The 25,865-nt window shown below is 42.6% G+C and overlaps 1 protein-coding gene across 2 annotated transcripts in view; it reads right to left on the bottom strand.

Moving 5' to 3' along the window:
• ap1ar (adaptor related protein complex 1 associated regulatory protein) overlaps positions 1 to 25,865 on the bottom strand; it is a 161,925-nt gene that overhangs the window by 99,371 nt on the left and 36,689 nt on the right. For both annotated transcript variants that reach the window (XM_085962222.1, XM_085962221.1), the window contains exons 2-4: positions 5,837 to 5,885; positions 3,761 to 3,787; positions 1,488 to 1,513 (exon numbers count right to left, since the gene is read on the bottom strand). In XM_085962222.1, coding sequence (XP_085818348.1) covers positions 1,488 to 1,513; positions 3,761 to 3,787; positions 5,837 to 5,885 — 102 coding nt within the window. The remainder of the gene's footprint in view (positions 1 to 1,487; positions 1,514 to 3,760; positions 3,788 to 5,836; positions 5,886 to 25,865) is intronic.

The raw sequence follows: 25,865 nt of genomic DNA, 5'->3' as shown, positions 1-25,865 counted from the left end.
CTCCATAATAACGCTGAGCGTTATTTCTATCGCAATGTTTTTTTAAAATATAAAATGTGGTGCAGGAGTTTGCATACATGATACTTGGAGCGTGATGGATGTTTCTCGAGTTTTACTTAAACTGTTGGAGATCCCATGGCATTGCTCAAAGTCTTTTACAAGGATCATGTTATACCATTTAACACAGTGTAATATTCTGCTGCTGAAGTAAACATCGTGACTCTTACCAACTGATTGACTTTGTATTTTAATACTTTTCTTTTGAAGTGTGACATAGAAACTTGAATGCAACACATCAAGTGTAACTGACAGGATGTATTTTGCAGAATACAGGCAGATGCTAGTGGATCTTATGTAGTTTTCGCACAGGTAGTCTTAGATTTGGAGTATGATTGTGATGTTTAGTTGCTAAAATAGCCTGTGCCTTTAAAGCCGCTAGTGTATATAGACAAATCTAGATAATTATAGCTACATGTAAACAGGGGCAGTTGTAATTCCTTGAAAATTTCAGACTCCAGGTATACATATTTTGTTTTCTTTACACTTGAAATATATGTTACCATCTAGGATTTTAGAATGTTCTAATTTTTTAATAAGCGATTTTCTCCCTCTATCTCAAATTACCAACACAGCAGCTCATTTTAAACTTAGAAAAGCTTAATATGAAAAACCACATAATTCAAACAGAATCAAAGCAAAAGCTGATTTCATTATTCATCAGGATTAGAACTGCGAACATTCTTGTGCCATTCTTGTTGAACAATTCAAGATAAATCAGTGTGTTCAGTTTGGATGAACTTTCAATTTTACAGTTTTGCTTTCAAGACTGAATAGCCTAGAAATTACTATTGGAAGAACATAACACGCTTGTATAATATTCTTCTGTCTGCCATTTTAACACAAGTGTTAACTCATTTAAAATAAACATTGCTTTTTCATAGATCAACCCTACCTACCCATCTTCTCACGTATCCCTTAATTCCTTCTCTCTTTCTAGAAACATGCTCAATTGTCTCTTGAATCCATTTGTATGCAAGCTTCAGCAACCTTTTTTTTTTTCCATAACTCTGTTACCATTTCAATGCAAACGTTGTGCCCGACTCCCTTTTTAAAAAAAAAACTCCTAACAGATCATCAGTTGGCAACAGCAGAGGTACTGCAAGTAGCCTCAGCAGTGCCCAAGATTGAGAGAGGGGAAATAAATTCACCCTCTAACTAGGCCATCATCCAAAAAGGTGATTATTACCTTCCACGAGTTTGAGGCTATATAGTAAAGAGTAGGTTTCTCCACCTCTGCACGTGTAGGACCTCAGAGGGAAAGAACGTTTGTTTGGATGATCTTTATGTACAGATTAAAAGAGGAAGAATTTTATTTTAATTTGAAGGTTAAGCTGAATGACTTAGCTAACTCCTATGGACACACAAATAAGTCAGGATTCAGCTACAAAATGTACTCCTTCAATTATACCACTTTTCAAGCTTCTTACCTCTGGTTGAATCCTGGGCTTTCAGCCTGTAAAAATAAAATAAAAATCACAATATTAAAAAAAAAACACTTTTAAAATGCTTAAGCAATCATTTTTCATCCATCTTGTGCCATACAGTTTAAACGTTTAGAGTTTACATACAAGACATTGTAAAGTACTGTAAAGTATTAGAATCCATGTCTTACAGCTTGTGGCACAGTAAGTGTATGCACTAGCATTACAGGACAGTGTTAACGCTGTGAGATTTGCATTTCAGAAGCAGCATGCCACAGTCGAGAGTAAAAATAAAGGTATGAAAATAATTTCATTTATGAATATTTTGTTAATAGGAGACAAAATGTTTATGCATTATCAAAGGACTTCAAAATCAAACTGTCGAAATTAATTCTAATACCTGCCTGACATAAAATGTAACTTTATTGTATTTACACACAGGAAAGATCCTTAAAGGGGGGATTGCTTTTTTTACATTTTACATCATGAAAACTTCGCAATTTTTGTCTGTTCATTTTGTTTTAACAAACAATATCGACCAAATACTAAATTAAAAGCACACCAAATTTGTTGCATCTATTGCCTACTGCAAGCTTATGATTGAATTAGTCAACAGGGCCAGCAATTGGTGATTACACTCAGCACTCTTGTTCATCATTGATGGACTGCCACTTTTGCAGACGTAGCCTCTGGCTACCATTAACCTGGGCCTATAACCCTTTGTGAGCCTTTCCTAGGAACTGTATCAGGTGATAAAACTTAAATATTCTGAGGGTGCTCCATATGTGTGGAAAGCGATTTGTATAAACTGGAAAAGTATATTTTCTTTCTCTAGTGGTTGATTACATAAAACTTTAGAAATTTACACCAGATTTAACAGTGATATCACTAATATCAGAAACTTAACTTTTTTACTACTGTAAATGTGAAAATGTTTACAAGAGTTTTATTTTTGCACATTTCAAATCAGTCTTCCATCCTAATAAGTAAACAATTATGTCTGTTTCTGTCATGTTTACCATAAAATTGCATAAAAATGTTTTGGAAAGTAGCATAGTATGGGTAGTTGTATTTCTATAAATCAAAATCATGAACACTATACAAAATTACCAACAGTGACATGCAATGTTACTCGGGTAACTATTCGTGCAGCAGTATCAATGAACAGCAAATGGCATTACTCTAACTTGATTCAAGCGATCAGTAGCGTGAAACAGGGTAGATTTAATATTTTCTGTTTGAGTTTTAGCCTCAACCTTTTCAAAACCCATTGGTTTTCACTTTGCCATATGCAGTGACCACCAGTTTGACATGAAGCAGTTTTAAAGTGGATAAGCATAACTTGGGCATCTCCTTATGTAAAAAATATGCTGGAAGGACTGCACCCATGTGCTTGATAGCTTCTACTGCAGTCTGTTTTCACTCAGGCAGCACAATGCTCGAGTCTGGAAGTTCCCAAGAACAATACTTTATTCTTAAAAGGTCTGCCTGTGCACATCATTTTACATAACAGCAAGGGTCAAGGGTGAGAAATTATAGCTAAGCAAGCTTTTCCATTAAGCTCACTCTTGCAAATACTTTGCCCTGCAAAAATTACCTAATTTACACTATAAGAGAATATGGTTCTCTGCACTTCCTGTCAAACACATGCACTGTATTCCAGAATACCATTAATCTCACCGTTTGTCCAGGAAATACTATCCTATACAAGTTAAAACATTTTGGTATGGTCTTCACTGTTTGTTATTTATGATGTTTTATTACCATGATACCAAAATAGGATAGGCAATTATCATAGGCTTTATTTATGCCATATATCTTCTTATACATTTATATGCAATTACTACGAGATCAATGGAGGATAGACGGTACCTCAAATATAGATGCTATTTGTTGAGAACTAGGAAAATACTTTGTAATAAAGCAAAGTAAAACAAGATCACTTTAGTATATTTAGGGAAAAAAAATAATAATTCTAAATGGTTTTCCCATTTCTTCTGAACAATAAATCCTAGATTTAAAAGATCACAGAAATTAATGTTTGGAAACATGGAGCATGCAAATGCTGATTCTTAACTTCCAAAATTTGACACACGGATGATAGAATTTCCCGTGCTGTTTCACAGCTTGAGACCTTTTGTCTAGCCTCAGTTGTAGCATTAGATAGACTTAATGGTGATCTCATGAGTCTGCTGGGAACACAGCTGTGATACAGTTAAATGCTAATAGTCAATAAGTGCACTTTGACAGATTCCCCAAGGGAGCTGACGTAAACGTACCTCATCACTCTCCACCAAATTCTCAAACTGTAAATAAGAAACAGAGTGATGGTTAATTTTAACTTAGTATCATGCACCACAAAGAGATGCTTTTTCTATACAATCTGATATATGGGATTTCGTGGAAAAAGGGCATCAGAGAGAAATTTGTATACAAGAGAACAATATGCCAAGTCAAAGACCTCCAGTTTTAGTGAAAGGCACAAATAAGTTGACCAAAGCAAGTCTTCCTTACAGACCTCAAATTTAGTCTTTGTCATATAGCAATAATAATTTCACACAATAGAAATAGATGTTACAATAACAATTCAAAAGGAATAAGGAGGCTACATGTAGGCAATTTAAACCATAATGTATTGCAATACTAAGAATCAAATATATATATCAATTTTCCCCATGACCACCCCCCCAAATAAACAGAGACATCATCAATGCACCAGCTATCTGCATCTCGAGATCCAGTAATAACACCTCAACAGTGACCTCTAGTGAAGGAACTTCATATTAATTCAGGTTTTGCATTTAATCTGAGACTACCGTGACTGGATTGCAGAAAGACAAACAGCTGCTGCTGTTGCTGTGCCCGCCAACTGGTGGAACCACTTGGATGGGGGGTGGGAGATGGTGTGCACTCATGCTGCGGTTAGGAAGACAGTGACAATAAAGTCACACTTTATGGTGAGTTGTGTTGCTCATATGCCATTCGCGAAAAAGCTAGTGAGATTTATAGCCCTCGCCATCGGTTGTCTAATGACTAGTTACTGATCTGTTTTTGGGTTGGGGAGGGGTAAGCAGAGTCTCTTTGGGTCTGAGGTGATTCTAAGATGATACACTTGACAATGGAAGCTGGAAACAAAGTCAACCCTCTTTGGCAGACTGGATAATCAGATACCTGAGCCAAACAGGCCTGCAATACTCAAGGGCACAGTTGACAATTGACCAACTAGTCTGTGTCATTAATTAATGGTACATGGAGGAGTAAACCAGTCACTGGGGGTTGGGATTCTTTGTGCTCTGCTCTAGATAACCCTGCAAGCCAATGACTTAAAGGGGAGGGCAGTCCTTACTGGATAAACAGTGGGATGTTTGCTCGTGCTGGATGCTGGTATACTGCAATTTTAGCTTGAATGTGGCAGACTTCGGCCCCATCACAAAACTATCCAGAGTTATAAATATTTCAGGATTTCTAGTTTTTAAAAAAATCATTAAGATTGTTATTTTCTTCTATATAAAAAGGGGAGTTTTAACAAAAACTTTTCTTCCACTTTAAGTATCAGAAGTTTAAGATATATTGTAGCCCTCAAGAACTGGCAAGGATGCTATAATGAAAACACAAATTACATCAACACTAAAGTTTGGCAGTAAAATAAAGTTAATTAAATCTTTCCAGGAGCTGTTTTAAGAAATGGTAAAGATACGACTTCATGGGCAGATCGCATGCCCGTAATGGAAGCCTGTCTGGATTTCCATTAATTTAAATGGATGGAAAATTCGGGTGGCCCCTGCTCAATTTCCTCTATGCATTGTACCCAGGTGATTATTTACACCCAAGTGTAAAAGAGGAAAATCTGGCCTTCACCTCAGCATACTAGGATATTCTTTCTGAAGGGTTCAAGTATGAGGATACAAGGAAATATTTGTAGCACAAAAGTGCACTAATTGGGTGGGGGGAAATTACAAAATTATGCCAATATATTTCAAGGTTTTGCAATAAGGAGTCAGGCTCACTAAGAACTGGACTGATTCCGAGACCATTCCTCCAAGGCACAGGACAATATTTAAGCTTGCAGGAGAGCACACTGGAGGGCGCAGACAAGCGTCTCACCAGTGAACTGCATACTGGTTTATCAATTTGACATGTCGAAATGCTATTTATACTTCTCCAAATGGCGACGTTAAAATTGAAATAATTCAGTCTTCTACGGTCATGTTAATTCTGCCAAATGCAAAATCTATTGAGCTCCATTATTTATAGTAATTTACTCATTCAGCCACCTTTGTTATGGCACAGTATTAGTCAAATAAGGTGAATGGTGTACAAGTCAGATGATGTGTAATAAACAGCACATCACATACCTCTATAGTAAAGTGCTCCCCAATAGAACTTGTTTTAAAATACTTTGATCTAGGGGGAAAAAGAGATTTTATTAAAAGAGATTTTGTTAAGTTTTGCTTGATAACTATATCTTGATGCCTCATCAGAAAACTAACTAGGCAGTCACACAACAATAAACATTGTGACTGGTACAATAAAAAAACTATTCAAATGAGGTCAGTCTAAATTACGGCACTTGATAGCCATCGTGAAATGCAGCAGAATGCATAGAATACATTTTTGGTTATTTATTTTGATTGATGCATTGTGTGTTTTCTCCAACAATTTTCTTAGTAAACTAGCTGTTTATATAGATTACCAACACAATTTCACTTTTATCAATGTCACCATTAGGCTTACTTACCAATTCATTAAAAGGAAAAAAACATAATCACACTTTAGACATTAATATACTTCAATGTTATGCAAGTCTTTCTTCTTCACTGCAAACTGCTTCCAGCACTCCTACCACCACCATCACAAGGAGACAGACCTGTAATCATCAACACTCCAGCTTGGTATAAACACCTCTATGTTCTCAACAACAATTTGAAATTTTATAGCACTTTTAATGTAGAAAAGGCATAATCAAAAAAGAGATGCTTAGCCAAAGGAGATATTAGAGGGGTGACAAAGTTTGGTCAAAGAAGTGGGGTTTAAGGTGGAGAGGCGGAGATATTAGAGGAGTGACAGGCAGGCAGGCAGAAAGACAGGCAGAAAGTCCCTGGAGTGGGACTTGAACCCACAACCTTCTGACTCAGAGGCGAGAGTGCTACCAACTGAGCCACTGCTGACACTGAAGGAGAGAATTTAGGGAGAGAATGTCAGAGGATGGGGCCTAGGTGGCTGAAGGGTGGGGCATACACAAGAGGCCAGAGTCAGAGCAACAAGCTGTTCCAGGGGTTGTAGAGTTCAAGGAGGTTACAAAGATAGGGAGGGTCAAGGCCACAAAAGGATTTATACACAAGGTTGATCATTTTAAACTGGAGGCACTGGGGGACCAAGAACGGGATTTGATACGAGCAGCAGCGTTTTGCATGAACTGAGGTTTACAGAGCATGGAAGGAAGGAATGCTGGCTAGGAGAGCATTGGCATAATCAAGTCAAAATGACACGAAAATTGGTGGAGTGGTAAATAGTGAGGAGGGAAGCCTCAGGCTACAGGACGATATAGACGGGTTGGTCAAATGGGCAGAACAGTGGCAAATAGAATTTAACCATGAAAAGTGTGAGGTGATGCATTTTGGGAGGGCTAACAAGGCAAGGGAATACACAATGGATGGTAGGAACCTAGGAAGGACAGAGGATCAGAGGGACATTGGGTGTGCATGTACATAGATCCCCAAAGGCAGCAGGACAGGTAGATAAGGTGGTTAAAAAGGCATATGGGATACTTGCCTTCATTAGCCAAGGCATAGAATATAAGAGCAGGGAGATTATGATGCAGCTGTACAAAACGCTAGTTAAGCCACAGTTGGAATACTGTGTGCAGTTCTGGTCACCACACTATAAGAGGGATGTGATTGCATTGGAGAGGGTGCAGAGGAGATTCACCAGGATGTTACCTGGGCTGGAGCGCTTCAGCTATGAAGAGAGACTGGACAGGCTGGGGTTGTTTTCCTTGGAGCAGAGAAGGCTGAGGGGGGACCTGATTGAGGTGTACAAAATTATGGAGGGGCATAGATAGGGTAGATAGAAAGGAACTATTCCCCTTAGTAGAGGGGTCAATAACCAGGGGGCATAGTTTCAAGGTAAGGGGCAGGAGGTTTAGAGGGGATTTGAGGAAAAACGTTTTCACCCAGAGGGTGGTTGGAATCTGGAACTCACTGCCTGAAAGGGTGGTAGAGGCAGGAACCCTCAACATTCAAGAAGCATTTAGATGAGCACTTGAAACACCATAGCATTCAAGGCTACGGACCAAGTGCTGGAAATTGGGATTAGAATACATAGGGCTTGATGGCCAGCGCGGACACGATAGGCCGAAGGGCCTCTTTCTGTGCTGTATAACTCTATGACTCTAAGTCTGAAGGTGACAAAGGCATTGATGGGCTAAGGCAGGAGTGGAGGTGGGCAATATTGAGGTCGAAAAGGACAGCGAGATTGCGAACAATCTGATTCAGCCTGACAAAGTGACTGGGAGTGGATGGAATCGGTGGCAAGTGTACAGAGTTTGTGGCTGGGGCCGAAGAGGGTGGCTTTGGTCTTCCTAATGTTTAACTGGAGGCAGTTGCGACTGAAACCACTGGATGTTGGCTAAGCAATATGACAACAGAGACAGTGGAGAGGTTGAGAGAAGTGGTGGAGAGGTAGAGTTGGTTGTTGTCAACGTATATGTAGAAGCTGACCCTATGTTTTCACAGAATCACAGAAACCTCACAGTGCAGATAGAGGCCATTTCGGCCCATCGAGCCTGCACCGACACATATCCCACCCGATCCCCGTAACCCCACGTATTTAATCCCCCTAACACTAAGGGTCAATTTATCATAGCCAATCAACCTAACCCGCACATCTTTGGACTGGTGATGTTGCCAACAGGTAGCATGTAGAGGAGGAAGCGGATAGAACATTGGGCGACTCCAGAGGTAATAGTGCAGGGGCAAGAAGAGAAGCCGTTGCTTTTGGCTACAATTGGAAAGGTAAGAGTGGAATCAAGCAAGGGCAGTCCTCACTGAGCTAGACAAAGGAGGAGAGACTTGAGGAGGATGGTGTCACATGTCAAAGGCTGCAGAGAGGTCGAGGAGGGATAATACACCAGTCACACAGGATGTCATTTGTGACCTTGATTAGGGCCATTTCAGTGCTAATTTCCTGTCATCCATTTTAAATTAATTACATTAAAAAAAAAAAAAATCGTTGGTAACATGTAACATTATCTGAATGACAATGCTTATTATCTGGGTAACTATTTCATCAAGTGTTTGTGATTCAAACAATTTGATGAAAATAGTGAAACCTATAAATTAGGGTCACCTGCCCTTTTTTTGCTGGCGTTCTTATTTTCAAAATGGTAATTGTATGCACTGGACGTACAGTACAGTAGTTTCAGCCAGGTTGTACGAAGATAGTTATAAGTTGGCCAGATAGGCTTGTTCATATGGTACTTAGCTGATTTATGAACTTAACCTAGTAAATACAGTACTCTACTAATAAATTCATGTAAACCAATCTATTAAATGGTATCTTTATTTTCATACAAATAAAACATACTGTACATTCATCATTCAAGAGTCACTTAACGAGATAGTCAGTGGTTGATGTCTGGACAGTATAAGCTTCTGACTTCATGTAGCGGTCTGTTGCATCATGTAGCAGTCAGTTGCCTTAGATTCCATGGCGCTAATGTAGGAAAACAATGTGTTGTAGCTCTTGTGGGAGGCAAATAACTGAATCTTGGAAATCATGGAAAAGACTTCTTGGAATGTGGGAATTTCCACAAGTGTGGGGTTGGTTGCTTGCTCATCTTCTGCATCATGACCAACGTCATCGTCACAGGCTGTGGCACTTGGGTGAGCGCAAGAGTCAATGAAATCTTGCTCCCAGGACTCAATCAGGGATCCTCAATAGGAACTTCATTGATAAAGGAGACAAACTCCTCTGCTAACATGGGGTGGGCAGGGCGAGGGAGGACAGCAGGGGAGAGGGATCAGGTATGGCAGGCGGCTACCTAATTTCTTCTACACTGACGGGGAAGATGCAGTTGGCGAAGCACTTGGTGACAGTGGACAGCCTGACCTGTTGTACTGCAGAGGCAATCCAGCGGCAGGCATTGAGCGCATTGACATGGCCGGCAATTTCACTGGCAGGTAATGAAGGCTCTGAGGTGGATGCAAACTATGAATCGAACTTGGGGACGACAGAGTTCAGCAGACGCTTGTGGTAGCGGGTTTTGATGGTCTTGATTTTGTCTTGGTCGCGGGGTTAAAGAATGGAAGTTGTGTTGGGTGGGTAGATCACTAGCTTGACATTGGAAAGATGGTGATCAGCAGGGTGCGAGGGGGCATTGTCCACAAACATAATGACCTTGCATTTTTGGTGGCGCATTTGACTGTTGAAGTCCTTAACCCAGGAAGTGAAGATCGTACTGGTCAGCCAGGCCTTCTTGTTGAGCTCCCAGATGACTGGAAGGGTGGATAAGTGCAGGTTACAAAAACACCTGGGCTTAACAGCATGGCCGATGATCGGACGCTTGGTGAATTTCCCCCACAACCTTGCAGCAGAGGGTGGCTGTGATGCGGTCCTTAGGCTTTTTGCCGCCTTTACTCACAGGAGATGGTGAGGGTCATGTTGGACAAGGCCTGGAAAAGCATGCTGTTCTTATCCATGTTATAGATGGCCCTTGTTTCATATGACTTGACGATGGGCGCAAGATGCTGCTCCCAGTCACTGACAACATTGGGGTCGATGCTGGCACTCTCACCCGAGATGACTTGGAAGGAGATGGCGTGACGATTGCAGAACGACTCCAGCCACCCATTGGAGGCCTCGAGCATGGTGATGCCTAGAGACTGGGCATACCGGAGGGTTTTTTGTTGAAGGAGTGGACTGGAGCTGGGGATGAATTTGGACCGAGCAGGCTGGAACCACTCCCACACTGTGGAATTCACTGTGGACAGGTCAGATCTGCAGCAGGGCTCTTTCTGGCAGGATACCAGTGAGATTGATGGCATCAAGAAACTCACGTTTGCTCTGCAGGATGCTGAAAACTTGCGTTTTATCACAGTCGAAGGCTTTTTCCAACTCATGGGTGCTTTGGCTGCCATGCTCATGCTGATTAATGAGCTTGATTTTTTTGGACCAGTGATAACTCATTACGTTTTAGTTTACCAGCCATTTTCTCAAATATTTCCTGGTAAAAGGTTTCCCAACAATCGAAGAACCAGCTGAGATAATCATCAGCAGCTAATCATTTGCAACAATATCAAGAATTTAAGTCTGGAAGCAGCAAAATGGATGTGCTTGTACCCATACAGTGGAACCTGCTCGTAACAACAATCTCAGACCACAGACAGCCATACTGCATGGGGTCAGGTCGGGTGCATCTTCTGGGTCCGTGTGCAGTCGGGTACGTGTGCATCTTCTGGGTCCGTGTGCATCTTCTGGGTCCGTGTGCAGTCGGGTACGTGTGCATCTTCTGGGTCCGTGTGCAGTCGGGTACGTGTGCATCTTCTGGGTCCGTGTGCAGTCGGGTACGTGTGCATCTTCTGGGTCCGTGTGCAGTCGGGTACGTGTGCATCTTCTGGGTCCGTGTGCAGTCGGGTACGTGTGCATCTTCTGGGTCAGTGTGCAGTCGGGTACGTGTGCATCTTCTGGGTCCGTGTGCAGTCGGGTACGTGTGCATCTTCGGGGTCCGTGTGCAGTCGGGTACGTGTGCATCTTCGGGGTCCGTGTGCAGTCGGGTACGTGTGCATCTTCTGGGTCCGTGTGCAGTCGGGTACGTGTGCATCTTTTGGCGTGCGTTGTCAACAAAATTACAGCAGGGATCGGCAAGCACAGCAGCTGCAGGGTGATTCAAAACCCGATACCAGCAGGAACAAAAAGGAATTCAGTAACATCACAGTCTTCAGTCTCAGAGACAATAGGTACTTTGAACATTTTAAAGTGTGATGCCAGGCTTGGCACATTGAAGGCTGTTCGTAGTTTGCGAGTGTCCATGGTTTCAGGGTGCAGTCTGTATCTGTTACAATGTACGTTATTTGCCACTGTCAATCTGTTTCCATTTTTTGCAGGTGCCTGTTTTTTGGGAGTGTTCGTTTATACAGGTTTCATTGTAGCTAGTTAACCTTAGAGAAGTTTACTATAAAGAGGTAAAATTTTAACGAAGACAGCCAAATACCCTGTAGATGGCTGCAGCTCCAAACATAGCGCTATAGATACCGGTTCCAGTAAACTGTATCTCTACAGGGTCACCAATCACTCAAGTTTACCATTTTCCAGATAAACTAACATGTTCAAGTCAAAAACTAATTTTCCTTATTTCTTCTTACTGCTCATTATGGGCACACGTACTTTACGCCAGGGGTTCTCAACCGGGGATCTGCGGCCCCGAGGGTAACCTCCAGGATTTTAAACCGCCATAAATAACCTCCAGGATTTTAAAAAAGAACAATTCACCATTGTGCAAAGGCGGAGTTGAGCTGAGCTGAGCTGAGCAAACTGGCGGCTCCGGCCTTGACAAGGACCTGTTTCCCCTCAGTGCCATCTCCCCTGCCCCACCCCCCCGAACATCTGTGCTGTGCCGCTGAGCCCAGACCCCCGCTCGCTGAGAAGGGAGGCAGCAGTCGTTGGTCACTGAGCGCAGATCCCCCCTCAGCTCATGCACTCTGTCCTCCACTCTCCTCTCACCAGGTCCCATTGTGTTTATGGGCAAACTGGTCTGCTGGCCGAACAGTTACAGTACAACCGGCACAGCGCCACCGGAACAACCTACGTGTCCAACCAATTCGACATCTAGACTCGCGACCAAAAGCGCCAGTAACTTATTCTGCGCAATATCGGAAACTCCCGGTTAGCTGATAGATTTTAGCAAGATTGTTGACTCTCACTGTAGTACAGTGGCTAACCTCATTCATTCTTCACCTGCGAGAACAGTCTTGTTCTACCAAAGAGGACATCAAAGGCAGGCCTGATTGTTCACACCCAATGTTGGCCTCCAGCTAGGATTTTAACCTTCCAGGAATCACCAGGAATAAAACACGAATCTGGACACTGCTGCGCGCAATTTGGGAGAAAAATCATACAGGCCTTAAAAAAAGTGTTTTTTTCCATTTTCTTTTTACACTTTTTAGTTATGAGAATATTGGAGATGGGGGGGAAAAAGGCTGTTTGACTGACAATCAAGCAGAGAACTAGGACCAGCTGATGTGCCGGGAACAGTCAGTAATGAAGTTGGGGGTTGCGGGGGAAAGAGGGAGACTGGGGGGGGGGGGGGGGGGGGCGGTCAGATGATTAGGGCTCATGTGGAGCGAAAAAGAGGGAGTGGGATGGGTGTGGCAAAACAGTATTTTCTGCAGTGCCGGGATAGCAGCAGATAGGAGCGGTGCTGAGAGAATTTTGAAACAGAAAAAATACATGTGTTGTGTTAGAGGGGGCCCGTGGAGTTTTTATAACACGGTGGGGGGGGTGGGGGCCCTCAGAAGCAAAAAAGATTGAGAACCATTGCTTTACACAATTACTTACTGCTGTCAGCACAAAATATTAGTTAGTTTGGTTTTCTGAGCATTTATTACAGGATTCTTGCGACAATTTGAGGTAAGCAGGATGCAAGGATTTTAATGGTTAAAGGCACCCTTCAAGCTCGAGAAAGAGAGTCAGGCTGTCCAGTGGCCCCTGCTGGAATGTACATGTGTAGATGGCATAGTGGCATAGTGGTTAGCACTGTTGCCTCACAGCGCCAGGGACCTGGGTTCGAATCCGGCCTCGGGTGACTGTGTGGAGTTTGCACATTCTCCCCGTGTTTGCGTGGGTTTCCTCCGGGTGCTCCGGTTTCCTCCCACAGTCCAAAGATGTGCGGGTTAGGTTGATTGGCTATGATAAATTGACCCTTAGTGTTAGGGGGATTAAATACGTGGGGTTACGGGGATAGGGTGGGATATGTGTTGGTGTAGGGGTTACGGGGATCGGGTGGGATATGTGTCGGTGCAGGCTCGATGGGCCGAAATGGCCTCTATCTGCACTGTGGGGTTTCTGTGATGTTAAGTGAGAACAGGGTTAGGCTCAGCTGTGATAGCCTCCAAATTAAAAGGAAAGAACAAATTTGTATTCATATAGCATCTTTCATGTCCTCAGGACATTCTACAAGACTTCAACATCTATTCATTACTTTTGAAGTGAAGTCCGGTTATTTTTTTTATTTTTTTAAAAAAGAAACAGCCCGCCGTTCCTGGCCCAGCTCACATATGAAAAGCAGGCACTAGAGAGTGGAACCGTAACCAAATCAATAATTTTAAAAAATTGGTATCTACAGGTATAGCTTAAACACCAATATTTCAAAGTAAATCAACGGTGTCCAATGGCCCAAGTTTTTGTTATTTTGGTACAAAAATTGGGAATATAAAAAGGTCTTTTTCAGACAAAAATACACTAAATTTATAAGGAACTATTAATTCACTGTGGAGAATACTACTTTTATTCCACACTTGGTGTATCCCATACCTAGTTAGCTAATAGGGTCTCTGTCTAGAACAGCAGCAAAATGCAATAAATAATCCCATCAGTCACACTGCCACATGTTACCTTGGAAACTGGATCAGGAACAGTTTGACCAGCCTGCCCTAGTGCAAAAATATTGACAGCCAGAGTACACTCTGCTTGTAATTAAAGGATCAGGCCCCAACAGCACTGTGGGAGTACCTTCACCACACAGACTGCGACGGTTCAAGGCGGCAGCTCACCACCACCTTCTCAAGGGCAATAAATGCTGGCCTTGCCAGCGATGCCCACATCCCATAAACAAATAAAAGAGAGTCTTATTCAAGTACTCAATTCAAAATAACAAAATTATTTCTGCCAAAAGGCTATCTGATTTTGTGCAAATCCCCAAGATGATGTTTCAACATTAGCGTTGATTGGTTTGGATAAAGAAAGCCCTTCAGCCCATTATCTCATTCTTCTCGAATACCTACCCTACTGTTTCTCCATGACACCATTTAATGGAGTGGATTCCCCCCTCCTCCACCCCACACCACAGGCAATGTTTTGGCAAAACAATCATTCCAGCTGCCCAATCAGGTGGGCGGAAGTCCTGGACGATTTTGACGTCCAGGCCGTGTTTGCATGGCTGTCCAGGCATTGGGATTACTGAAGGCAGCCTGTCCAATTGGGAGGCGGGATTTCCACCAGATATCTGCACTGTTTAAAGGGTAAAAGCACCTCTTAAAGAAATATGTCAAGTCGCTCTGACAAAAGTGTTTCCTGATGTCTTAAAGTAATTTCTGAGCAATTAGAATTGGTTCAGTGGCCCTGAGAAAAGCACATCATTTCTGAGCCTTAGCTGAAAATCATTCTAGGGATGTGGGCATCACTGTCAAAGCAGGCATTTAAAAAAAAAAAATTCATCCACGGGATGTGGGCATCGCTGGCAAGGCCAGCATTTATTGTCCATCCCTAAATGCCCTTGAAAAGGTAGTGGTGAGCCGCTGCCTTGAACTGCTGCAATCCATGTGGTGAAGGTACTCCCACAGTGCTGTTAGGGAGGGAGTGCCAGGAGTTTGACCCAGTGATGATGAAGAAACGGCAATATATTTCCAAGTCAGGATGGTGAGTGACTTGTAGGTGGTGGTGTTCCCATGCACCTGCTGCTCTTGTCCTTCTCGGTGGTGGAGGTCGCAGATTTGGGAGGTTCTGTCGAGAAAGCCTTGGCGAATTGCTGCAGTGCATCTTGTAGATGGTGCAGATATGGTGCGCCAGTGGTGGAGGGAATGAATGCTTAAGGTGGTGGATGGGGTGCCGATCAAGCAGGTTGCTTTGTCCTGGATGGTGTTGAGTTTCTCGAGTGTTGTCGGAGCTGCACCCATCTAGGCAAGTGGAGATTATTCCATCACACTCCTGACTTGTGCCTTGTAGATGGTGGAAAGGCTTTGGGGAGTCAGGAGGTGAGTCACTCACTGCAGAATACCTAGCATCTGACCTGCTTTTGTAGCCACAGTATTTATGTAGCTGGTCCAGTTAAGTTTCTGGTCAATGGCGACTCCCAGGATGTTGATGGTGGGGATTAGACAATGGTAATGCTAGTGAATGTCATGGGGAGGTGGTTAGACTCTTTCTCGTTGGAGATGGTCATTGCCTGGCACTTGTGTGGCACGAATGTTACTTGCCACTTATTAGCCCAAGCCTGGATGTTGTCCGGGTCTTGCTGCACGTGGGCACAGATTGTTCATTATCTGAGGAATTGCGAATTGAACACTGTGCAATCATCAGCGAATATCCCCACTTCTGACATTATGATGGAGAGGTCATTGATGAAGTAGCTGAAGATGGTTGGATCTAGGACACTGCCCTGAGGAACTCCTGCAGCGTTATCTTGGGGCTGAGATGATTGGCCTTCAACAAACACAACCATCTTCCTTTGTGCTAGGTATGACTCCAGCCAGTGAAGAGTTTTCCCCTGATCCCCATTGACAAATTTTATTGGGGCTCCTTGGTGCTACACTCAACCAAATGCTGCCTTGATGTCAAGGGCAGTCACTCTCGCTTCACCTCTGGAATTCAGCTCTTTTGTCCATGTTTGGATCAAGGCTGTATCGAGGTCTGGGGCCGAGTCATCCTGGCGGAACATAAACTGGATTATCAGTTAGCAGGTTAGTGGTGAGTAAGTGCTACTTGATAGCACTGTCAACGACACCTTCCATCACTCTGCTGATGATTGAGACTAGGCTGATGGGGTGGTAATTGGGTAGATTGGATTTGTCCTGCTTTTTGTGGATTGGACATACCTGGGCAATTTTCCACTTTGTCAGGTAGATTCCAGTGTTGTAGCTGTACTGGAACAGCTTGACTAGAGGCGCAGCTAGTTCTGGAGTACAAGCCTTAAGTACTACAGCCGGGATGTTGTCGGGGTCCACAACCTTTGTCGTATCCAGTGCACTCAGCCCTTTCTCGATATTACGTGGAATTGACTGAAGACTGGCATCTGTGATGGTGGGGACCTCAGGAGAAGGCCGAGGTGGATCATCCACTTGGCACTTCTGGCTGAAGATGGTTGCGAGCGGTTCAGCCTCGACTTTTGCACTCACATGCTGGGCTCCGTCATCACGGAGGATGGGGATTTTCATGGAGCCTCCTCCCGTTAGTCGTTTAATTGCCCACCACCATTCCAGACTGGATGTGGCAGGACTACAGAGCTTTGATCTGATCCGTTGGTTGTGGGATCGCTTAGCTCTGTCTATAGCCTGCTGCTTCAGCTCTTTAGCATACATGTGTTGTAGCTTCACCACATTAGGCCTCCCTAAAAATGAGGTGCCAATGATGCTCCTGGCATGCTCTTCTACGCTCCTCACTGAATCAGGGTTGGCCACCTGGTTTGATGGTAATAATAGACTGAGGGATATGCCAGGCCACGAGGTTACAGATTGTGGTGGTATACAATTCTGCTGCTGCCTCTCAGCGCTTCACTGATGCCCAGTTTTGAGCTGCTAGATCTGTTCTGAATCTATCTCATTTAGCACGGTGGTAATGCCACACAACGCGATGGAGGGTGTCCTCAGTGTGAAGATGGGACATCGTCTCCACAAGTACTGTGTGGTAGTCACTGCTACCAATACTGTCATGGACAGAAGCATCTGTGACAGGTAGATTGGTGAGGACGAGGTCACCTAGGTTTTCTGCTCATGTTGGTTCTTTCACCGCCTGCTGCAGGCCCAGACTGGCAGTTATGTCCTTCAGGATTCGGCCAGCTCGGTCAGTAGTGGTGCTACCGAGCCACTCTTGGTGATGGACATTGAAGTCCCCCACCCAGAGTACATTCTGTGCCCTTGCTACTCTCAGTGCTTCTTCCAAGTGGTGTTCAACATGGAGGAGTGCCGATTCATCAGCTGAGGGAGGGCAGTAGGTAGTAACTAGTTGGAGGCTTCCTTGCCCAAGTTTGATACCATGAGATTTCATGGGGTTAAGAGTCAATGCTGAGGACTCCCAGGGCCATTCCCTCCTGACTGTATACCACTGTGCCGCACCTCTGGTGGGTCTGTCCTGCCGGTGAGACAGGACATACCCAGAGATAGTGATGGAGGAGTCTGGGAAGTTGGCTGAAAGGTATGATTCTGTGAGTATGACTATGTCAGGCTGTTGTTTGACTAGTCTGTGGAACAGCTCTCCCAATTTTGGCACAGGTCCCCAGATGTTAGTGAGGAGGACTTTGCAGTGTCGGTTGGGCTGGGTGTGCCTTTGGCGTGTCTGAATCCAGTGCCTAGGTTGATGCCAGGTAGTTTTATTCTTATTATAGATTTTGTAGCGGTTTGCTAGGCCATTTCAGAGGGCAGTTACGAGTCATATATAGGCCAGACTGGGTAAGGATGGCAGGTTTCCTTCCCTAAAGGATAAATTTGTTTTTTTATGACAATACAGTAGTTTCATGTTCACCATTACTGATACTAGCTTTTTATTCCAGATTTATTTAATTAACTGAATTTAAAACACTCACTGCCATGGTGGGATTTGAACTCATCTCTCTGGATTATTAGTCCCGGTCTTTATGGACCACTCGACCAGTAGTATACCACTATGCTACCACAGGGATTTATTGCAGATCCCTAGTTGCCCTGAGGAGGTAGTGGTTTGTTACAATTGAATGACTTGGTAGGCCTCTTCAGAGGGCAGTTAAGAGTCAAGCATATTGGTGTGGGACTTCAGTTAAGGAGTGTAGGTTTCCTTCCCAAAGACCTTTGAAATGGTGCAACATGGTAGCTGCAATTGAGAGGCCATCCATTGCAAGGCAAAGGTTTTAAAATTTACTACTAAATAATGTTCTAAAAAATGGGATTTGATTTTTAAACACATATTCAACTATGGGGCCATTGCAGGATTTCATTGTGAAATACTTCTTTATTGACCTGGAAGCGACAGCACTCGTCGCTGACCTCGAAGGAAGCTGCCCACAAAAATCTAGCACGCTCTGTAATGTGAATTTCAGCTCTCCCATCAATAGTTTGAATCTGGCGTCAAATCAAGCGAATCTTCAGCGACCAGCAACAGTGACGTCAGCAAGCAGGCTAAGCAGCCAATCACAATGAAGAATTGTTACAGACAGCAAACCAGGAAGTAAAATGCACAGTATAAGGTACTTTCTATAAATTTTTTACAGACAACGAACTAAAGATTGGGACATACACATAGGATTAAGGTAGAAGCTGAAATATTAAACTTTAAAAAATATTAAAAGCCATGTAATTCTTATCATATTAATGGGAAAATTTGACAGTCCACAAATATAAAATTAGCTTTTCAGAGTCAGAACAGCTGTTCAGCAGCCAATACGTTATCAAAAACCCAGTTACACCTCTTTCAACGAGGTTTAACATTTTTGGGATGGGTGGTTGGGGGGGGGGGGCGCCGAAGTTTAACAGTGATATTCCAGTGTAATAGAGGAAGTTTGTGTCAGGAACTGTCATTTGAATTGATTGCCGGCTCTGGACAGTTCCACAGCGCAACCAGTGGAGAAGTAGGGAATGACTGACAGCAACTTCTAGATTTCCGCGTTTATCTGTACATGCGCTGACTTGAGAAGTTGTCGTCACTTTCAGAGGAGTAATGACGCTGAACGCTGACAGTTTTGCCCTCATTACCACCGCAAAATCTGGACCATTGTGTCAGTGGAAAAATTGTGGATGTTTTTGCTACAAGATTAAAAGTTAGCAAAAATACGTACACATAAAACTCACTCACTCAATTTTAAAAAGGACAACTGTATTTCTTTGAGTGGCTACCATCTAGAAAAGTGAAGCTTTTGTCATGATTAACGCAGTTAACTCCCTGCTTACCTGAAGGTAAACCAAATCACACCATGCTTGCTAATAAATAAAATTCTAGCAAATATTTTAGGGATATTCCAATTGTATTTTTATGCATTTGGTGATTTGAGTTATGGTTTCCCAGTTGGCTTGTAGCCCTGCACTCTCTTTTGGTAGGTTCAAACTCTGAGCTTGACTGTTTCACTCACAGGTAGCATCACATGGAAGGGAAGGATTAGATTACACTCAGAACAGTTCGTGGGTGAAATTTAAATTTCCCCTTTCATGCTATAATACTCATACCATCTTATGCATAAGAAAAAACCCCAGAAAAGTATAATCACTTGAATTTTGGTTTCTGTATTCACTCTTTAAAAAAATTAAATGCAACTGCAGTACACAACACTCTCTCAGTGCTGATGCCCATTATGATGTTTTACCAACATTTTGGGGATTCTATAGCGTCTGACTGCTGTTCATAGCAATGTTACAACTGGATAAAGAAAGCATCAGGTTGTGATACCAATGTACGATAATAGGTTTCCAAACTTGAGTCTATGTGGTCCTCAGTTTTTTGCTTATCTGCCATGCGATTTTCTGTATTTTTTGACTGACTAGCACATAATATATGTTGGTTTAACAAAGAAAGAATTTGCATTCAGATAGCACCTTTCATGTCCTCTTGATGCCCCAAAGCACTTCACGGCCAATGAAGTATTTTTGAAGTGTAGTCACTATTGTAATGTAGGGAAATGCAGCAGCCAATTTGCTCACAAGTTCCCACAGACAGCAATGAGGATGATCAAATAATCTGTTTTTGGTGGTGGTGGTTGAGAAGTAAATGTTGGCCAGGAATAATGGCATGGGACTGTTTACACCTACCTGAGAGGGCAGACGGCGCCTCGATTTAATGTCTCATCTGAAAGATGGCACTTCTGATAACGCAGCCCTCCATCAGTACTACATTGAAGTCTCAGCCTAGATTATGTGCTCATGATTCTGGAGTGGAGCTTAAACCCACAACCTTCTAGCTCAAAAGGTGAGTGTGCTACGACTGAGCCAAGATTGATGATTACTACTAATAAAAGAGGTTTCTGCAATAATTGCACTGCTTTCTATTTAGCACCTGGCATCATCTTTGGTAAGTTAATTTGAGGGTTTCTGAGAGTGTGTTGGCATTTACTTCATACTGAAACAGTTTGAAAACCACAGCATAGACAAAACAGGCCGACTACAATTCTCCGCATAGCGAGGTCACACGCATGTAGGGAAACATTACTTAGGCTTCACACTGGCTGTAGCCCAGTGCAAAACCAACTCAACAAATTTCCCAAGTGCCACTTGTTAATGCTAACATTAAACACGAAGCTGATCAGAAAACTGATTAGCTTCTCCTAATGTTAAAATTTGGCCACAGTCCCATTTTTAGATGCTACAGCACTGACATATTTGGAAGTGAACATACACACAGGTATATTGCCCCAGGCAGACAGTGACATGGGAATCAGCAGTATAACCGCTGCACCAGAAGCAATGATCTGAGATCAGTCTGTGCAGTACATCTGATCTCAATGGCCTGGAATTTGCAGTCAGCAGCGAAGCGAAGGTGTTCACTGCTGGCCCCGAAGTACGCTCCACACAAGGATCTCATAATCCCTGCGTCGAGAACTTCAGGTTTTCCAACCTACAATTCAATGGAACTTAATGGGGATCCCTTGTTAAATGGCTCTGACGTCAACAGGCTGTCTTAGCAACCAATCAAAAGGCAGAATTTTCACAGACAGCAAACAAGGAAGTGAGTAAGCCCTTAAAATTCTAACTTTTTTAAATACTTAGAGAGCAAATGAAAGATTGGGGTTCTCATATGGGGAAAAAGGCAAACCTGAAAAGTTTCTTAAATTTTTATTTTTATTAAAATGGCCAAATTTCACACTGCACAAAATTAAAATTAGTTTTCCAGGCCCTTAACATTCGTTTAGCAGTCAATACGCTGTTAAAACCCCAGTTACACCTAAACCCTTTGGGTCTAACATTTAGTGGGGAATTTAACAGTGTACTTACTGCGAAAGTGCCGATGATTTTGCCAGTTTCAATGATTTACGAGATTTCACTGATTGCCGCCTCTGTGGGTGGGGTGGGGCACAGCGCAGCCTGTTTTGGAGATGTCATTGACAGACTACAAGACGTATGTGGAAATCCCGTAGTTGCGGTCAGTTTCAAAGGTGGAATGACAGTGAACGGTGCCAGTTCACCGTCTTCCCGACCGCAAATTCCGGGCCGTAGTCTCAAACATAGAACATTCGCACTCAATTCTGCAGGAGCCTTTTCTAAAGTTTGTTCTGTATCAAAATAGTTCAAAGAAAAACAAATTCATAAATGTACTAAGTTTCTCCCTACCTGTAATTTTACTTCATAATCCTTCAGAAGCTCAAAAAATTAAATCCCAAATCGCTCATATAAGAGTTGACATACATTTTGAAGACTGGTAAATTACTTCCACCCTGAAAGGTCATCAAAAGAGTGGCATACTCTCCTTGCATAGCTCCTGTTATCAGCAACTGCCCCAAGACTCAAGGTTTGCAATCTAATAGACCCGACAAAATCAGTTCACCCTGTACTCTTGCTTACAACACATTTAAGTCAAGGTTTTTAATTACGAGTTGGTTCACCCAAGGGGAGATTTGTTCGCCGTTTACCTTTTCAGCTCCAACTTTCATGTCACTCAAATGGGGGGCGGTGGGGGGGAATGCTCCTATGAATTTTTTCAGGTCTTCAAGATGTTCATCTTATTCTGGGCTGTCCAAAATACTAAACCTCGAGTTTATACACATGTCTACATAAATATGCTCGGAATATAATAAATTATCCAGAAAATTGCACAGTAAGACAATAGGACCTTTCCCTCAAAGTAACAAAGCTGCAATGCTACATAGTTGGATTATAAAGTTTGCTGTAATTAGTATGGAATAGTGCCTAGTTTAAGGATTCAGACTTAATTAATTTAAATTTTTTTCCTACTGAGGGGCTTCCTCAATGGCTCTGTAGATTCCTCTTCACTCACCATTATGGTGTTGCACTGAGCCATATAGACTGAAGGTCCCAGGTGCTGATCCCAGCCAGGCCAGCAGTGTTCCTGAGCAGACAGCAGGGAAAAAGGAAAAAAAATGATCAGATGGGTGGCCATTTTCAATCATTATCTAGTGGCCCACACTGTTAAAAGGCAGCACATATGTTGCTGTTTGAAGACTCAGCTGTGATATTCTCATGGCATTAGCTTCCAATACCCAACTCTACCTCTCTCGACCCTTCCACTGTCTCACCACTTGTCCAACATCTAATCTTGCACGAGCCAGCTAAACATTGGGAAGACTGAAATCATCATCTTCGGTTCCAGTCACAGACTCCGTACCCTTGCCACAAACAAGATCTCTCTTCACAGCCTCTGTCTCAGGTTAAACCAGTCTGTTTGTAACCTCAGCATCCTATACAATGGAGCTAAGCTTCTGACTGAATATCCTCTCCACCACAAAGACAACCTACTTCCATCACTAACATCGCTTGACTCTGCCCATCTCATCCCATCTACTACTGAAATCCTCATCCATACCTTATTTTTAGTCGTTTATAATGTAAAAATACATTCTTACAAAGAATTACATAGAACCTATAGCAAAGGAACAGGCCATTCCGCCCAGTAGGTCTATGCCAGTGTTTATACTTCACTCTAATTACTTCTTTCCACCCTGCCCCCATATCTCTCTATTCTCTTCACTTGCTTGCATGCATCAAGCCTCTCCTTAAATGCATCAGTGCTATCGGCTTCAGCCTCTTCATGTGGCAGCGAGTTCCACATTCTCACCACTCTGTGCAAAGAAATCCCTCCTAAATTCTTTATTTGATCTGTTAATGGCTATTTTATATTAATGCCCCCTTGTTCTGGAGTCACCCAAAAGTGGAAACATTTTCTCCACATTCACCCTATTGAACACGTTCAGAATTTTAAAGCCCTCGATCAGATCTCTGCTCAGGCCCCAGAGAAAAAGAGCCCCCAGCCTGCTTAATCTTTCTTAATGGTTGCATTCTCTCAATTCTGGCAACATCCGTTAAATCTTTTCTGCACTTTCTCCGGAGCTTCAATATCCTTTTCGTAGTATGGAGACCAGTACTGTGCACAGTACTCCAAGTGTGGTCTAACTGAGGTTTCATATAAATTTAACATTATCTCCCGACTTTTGAATTCTGTTCTTCTAGAAACAAACCTCAGTACTTTGTTTACACTTTTACATTGCTACTTTTAGCAATTTATGTATCGATATTCCCAGATCTCATTGCTCCTCTATCGCATTTAGTTTCTTACCTTCCAAGGAATAAGTGGTCTCCTTATTCTTTCTACCAAAATAAACCATGTCACACTTTGCTATACTGAATTTAATTTGCCATTTATTTGCCCATGCTGCAAGCCTATTTATATTTTCCTGTATTTTGGTGCAGTCCTCCACCTTATTAGCTATAGCTCAATTTGGTAGCATCTGAAAATAACACCATACCTCCAATTTCTACATCCTAATCAGTTATGTATATGATGAACAACAGTGGTCCCAGCACGGATCCCATTTCCTACTTTCTGCATGTCTGGGAAACTTCCCTTAACTCCTACCCTCAATTTTTTGTTTGGGCTTTGAAGAGAAAGAATCCTGTTTGTGGGAAAATGGTAACCTGCAGATCTATGGAACTGCTATAAAATAATTTAGCAGTGCTCTCTGTACAGTTGAAATGTCAGCATGACATTTAATAAGCTTCAGGCAAAATTCAATTTTCCCTCAACTCAATCTTTCAAATAAATATAGCTAAAGGCATGTTGTCAGAAAAAGTAGGAGATCAACATAAGAAATAAGAGCAGGAGTAGGCCATTTGGCCCTTCAAGCCTGCTCCGCCATTCAATAGGATCATGGCTGATCTTCTACCTCATCTCCACTTTCCTGCACTGTCCCCATATCCCTTAATATTCAAAAATCTATCGATCTCGGTCTTGAATATACTCAACGACTGAGCCTCCACAGCCCTCTGGGGGTAGAGAATTCCAAAGATTCGCCACCTTCCGAGTGAAATTTCTCCTCATCTCAGTCCTAAATGGCCAACTCCTTATTCTAAGACTGTGACCCCTGATTCTAGACTCCCCAGCCAGGGGACACATCCTCCCTGCATCTACCCTGTCAAACCCTGTAAGAATTTTGTATGTTTCAATGAGATCACCTCTCATTCTTCTAAACTCTAGAGAATATAGGCCTCTGCTTAAAAGGTCCAGAGTTAAAGACAAGATGATATATTACAGATAACATGGTATGGTTTACTTTTCCCAAGCAATTTTCAAATATTTATTTGTACGACAGCTGTGGGCTCAGTGAAGTTGCCCCAAGGCGACGCGATTGAAGGATCATCACTCAATTGCTCATGCGCAACTCGTTTGCCTGTGCCCCTTTAAGCTGGGCATGAATGCTTGTCCAAAGATAGTGTCCAATATGGAGACACGAAATAAGGAATCAAAAATTTAAGAAAAAAAGCAAATTAAAAGCAATACTCTAAAGGAATAGTTTTTTGACCTTTACTTCAGTAGCTTCTACTTTATACTTGAGACTTTACTTTTGAATTTGCTAGCTGTTCTATGCATTGAAATGACTATGGTCATTATAATCATCTATGCTCCAAAATTATAGGTAAATTCAAAACTGAAAAAAAACACACCCCCTAGCAGGGTAGTATATGGTTGAGACAAAAGTTCAGACCATATTTTTGCTTAACAAATTTCAAATAACTTTATGAAGCCATTTTTAAATCTTCCAGTAGCTGAGATGCCAATAAACAAACACGTTGAATGTTCTACAATGCACTGTGCGGCTAAAGTCCAGGACTTGAAGAATTTCAGGTGTCAATCTTGGTTTAGTGCTACCACTCTCGCACTTCATTGCAGCACTGAGGGAATGTTGCACTGTCAGAGGTGCCAACATGTATCCCGCAACCACCAGCGTAATCAGGTTATCTCATCATTTATCTCATTGCTGTTTGTGGGATTTTGCTGTGTGCAAATTCGCTGCCAGGTTTTCCTACCTTACAAGTGATTATTCTTCAAAAGTACTTCATTGGCTGTGAAGCACTTTTGGGCATTCCGAGGACATGAAAGGCGCTATATAAATGCAAGTTCTTCTCTCTCTCTAATTTCAGAGTTGACCATTGAGACATGTAGATTGTGAGAGTGGAACATAAGTTGATTGCTTCTGACGTAAAGTGCTGTTGCCTTGCAAGGCTTTCATCAGTCAACGGCTAAAGTGGATGCATGTAGAGAGCAGAAAACAACACATCAAAATGACCTATTACTCTTACACCCTTATCTATGGTACAGTCCAATAATCCTCACAATTGCATCTGGTGTCAGGGTAGAGTAAATAAAAGGGGAAAAAGTGTAAGTTTTAAACATCAAAGCAACCTTCAACTTCCGCCCAAAACGGCGTAAAGGCCATGCCAGGATGCTCAAACCATTATTGGGTTTTGGCCTCATCAGCATAATTCAGGC

The sequence above is a fragment of the Somniosus microcephalus genome, chromosome 2, assembly GCF_052327205.1.
Source record: "Somniosus microcephalus isolate GS21.2 chromosome 2, FLI_Smic_1.0, whole genome shotgun sequence".
Lineage (NCBI taxonomy): Eukaryota > Metazoa > Chordata > Chondrichthyes > Squaliformes > Somniosidae > Somniosus > Somniosus microcephalus.
Note: the sequence above shows the minus strand (reverse complement) of the source record. Positions and strands in the feature narration are given on the sequence as shown.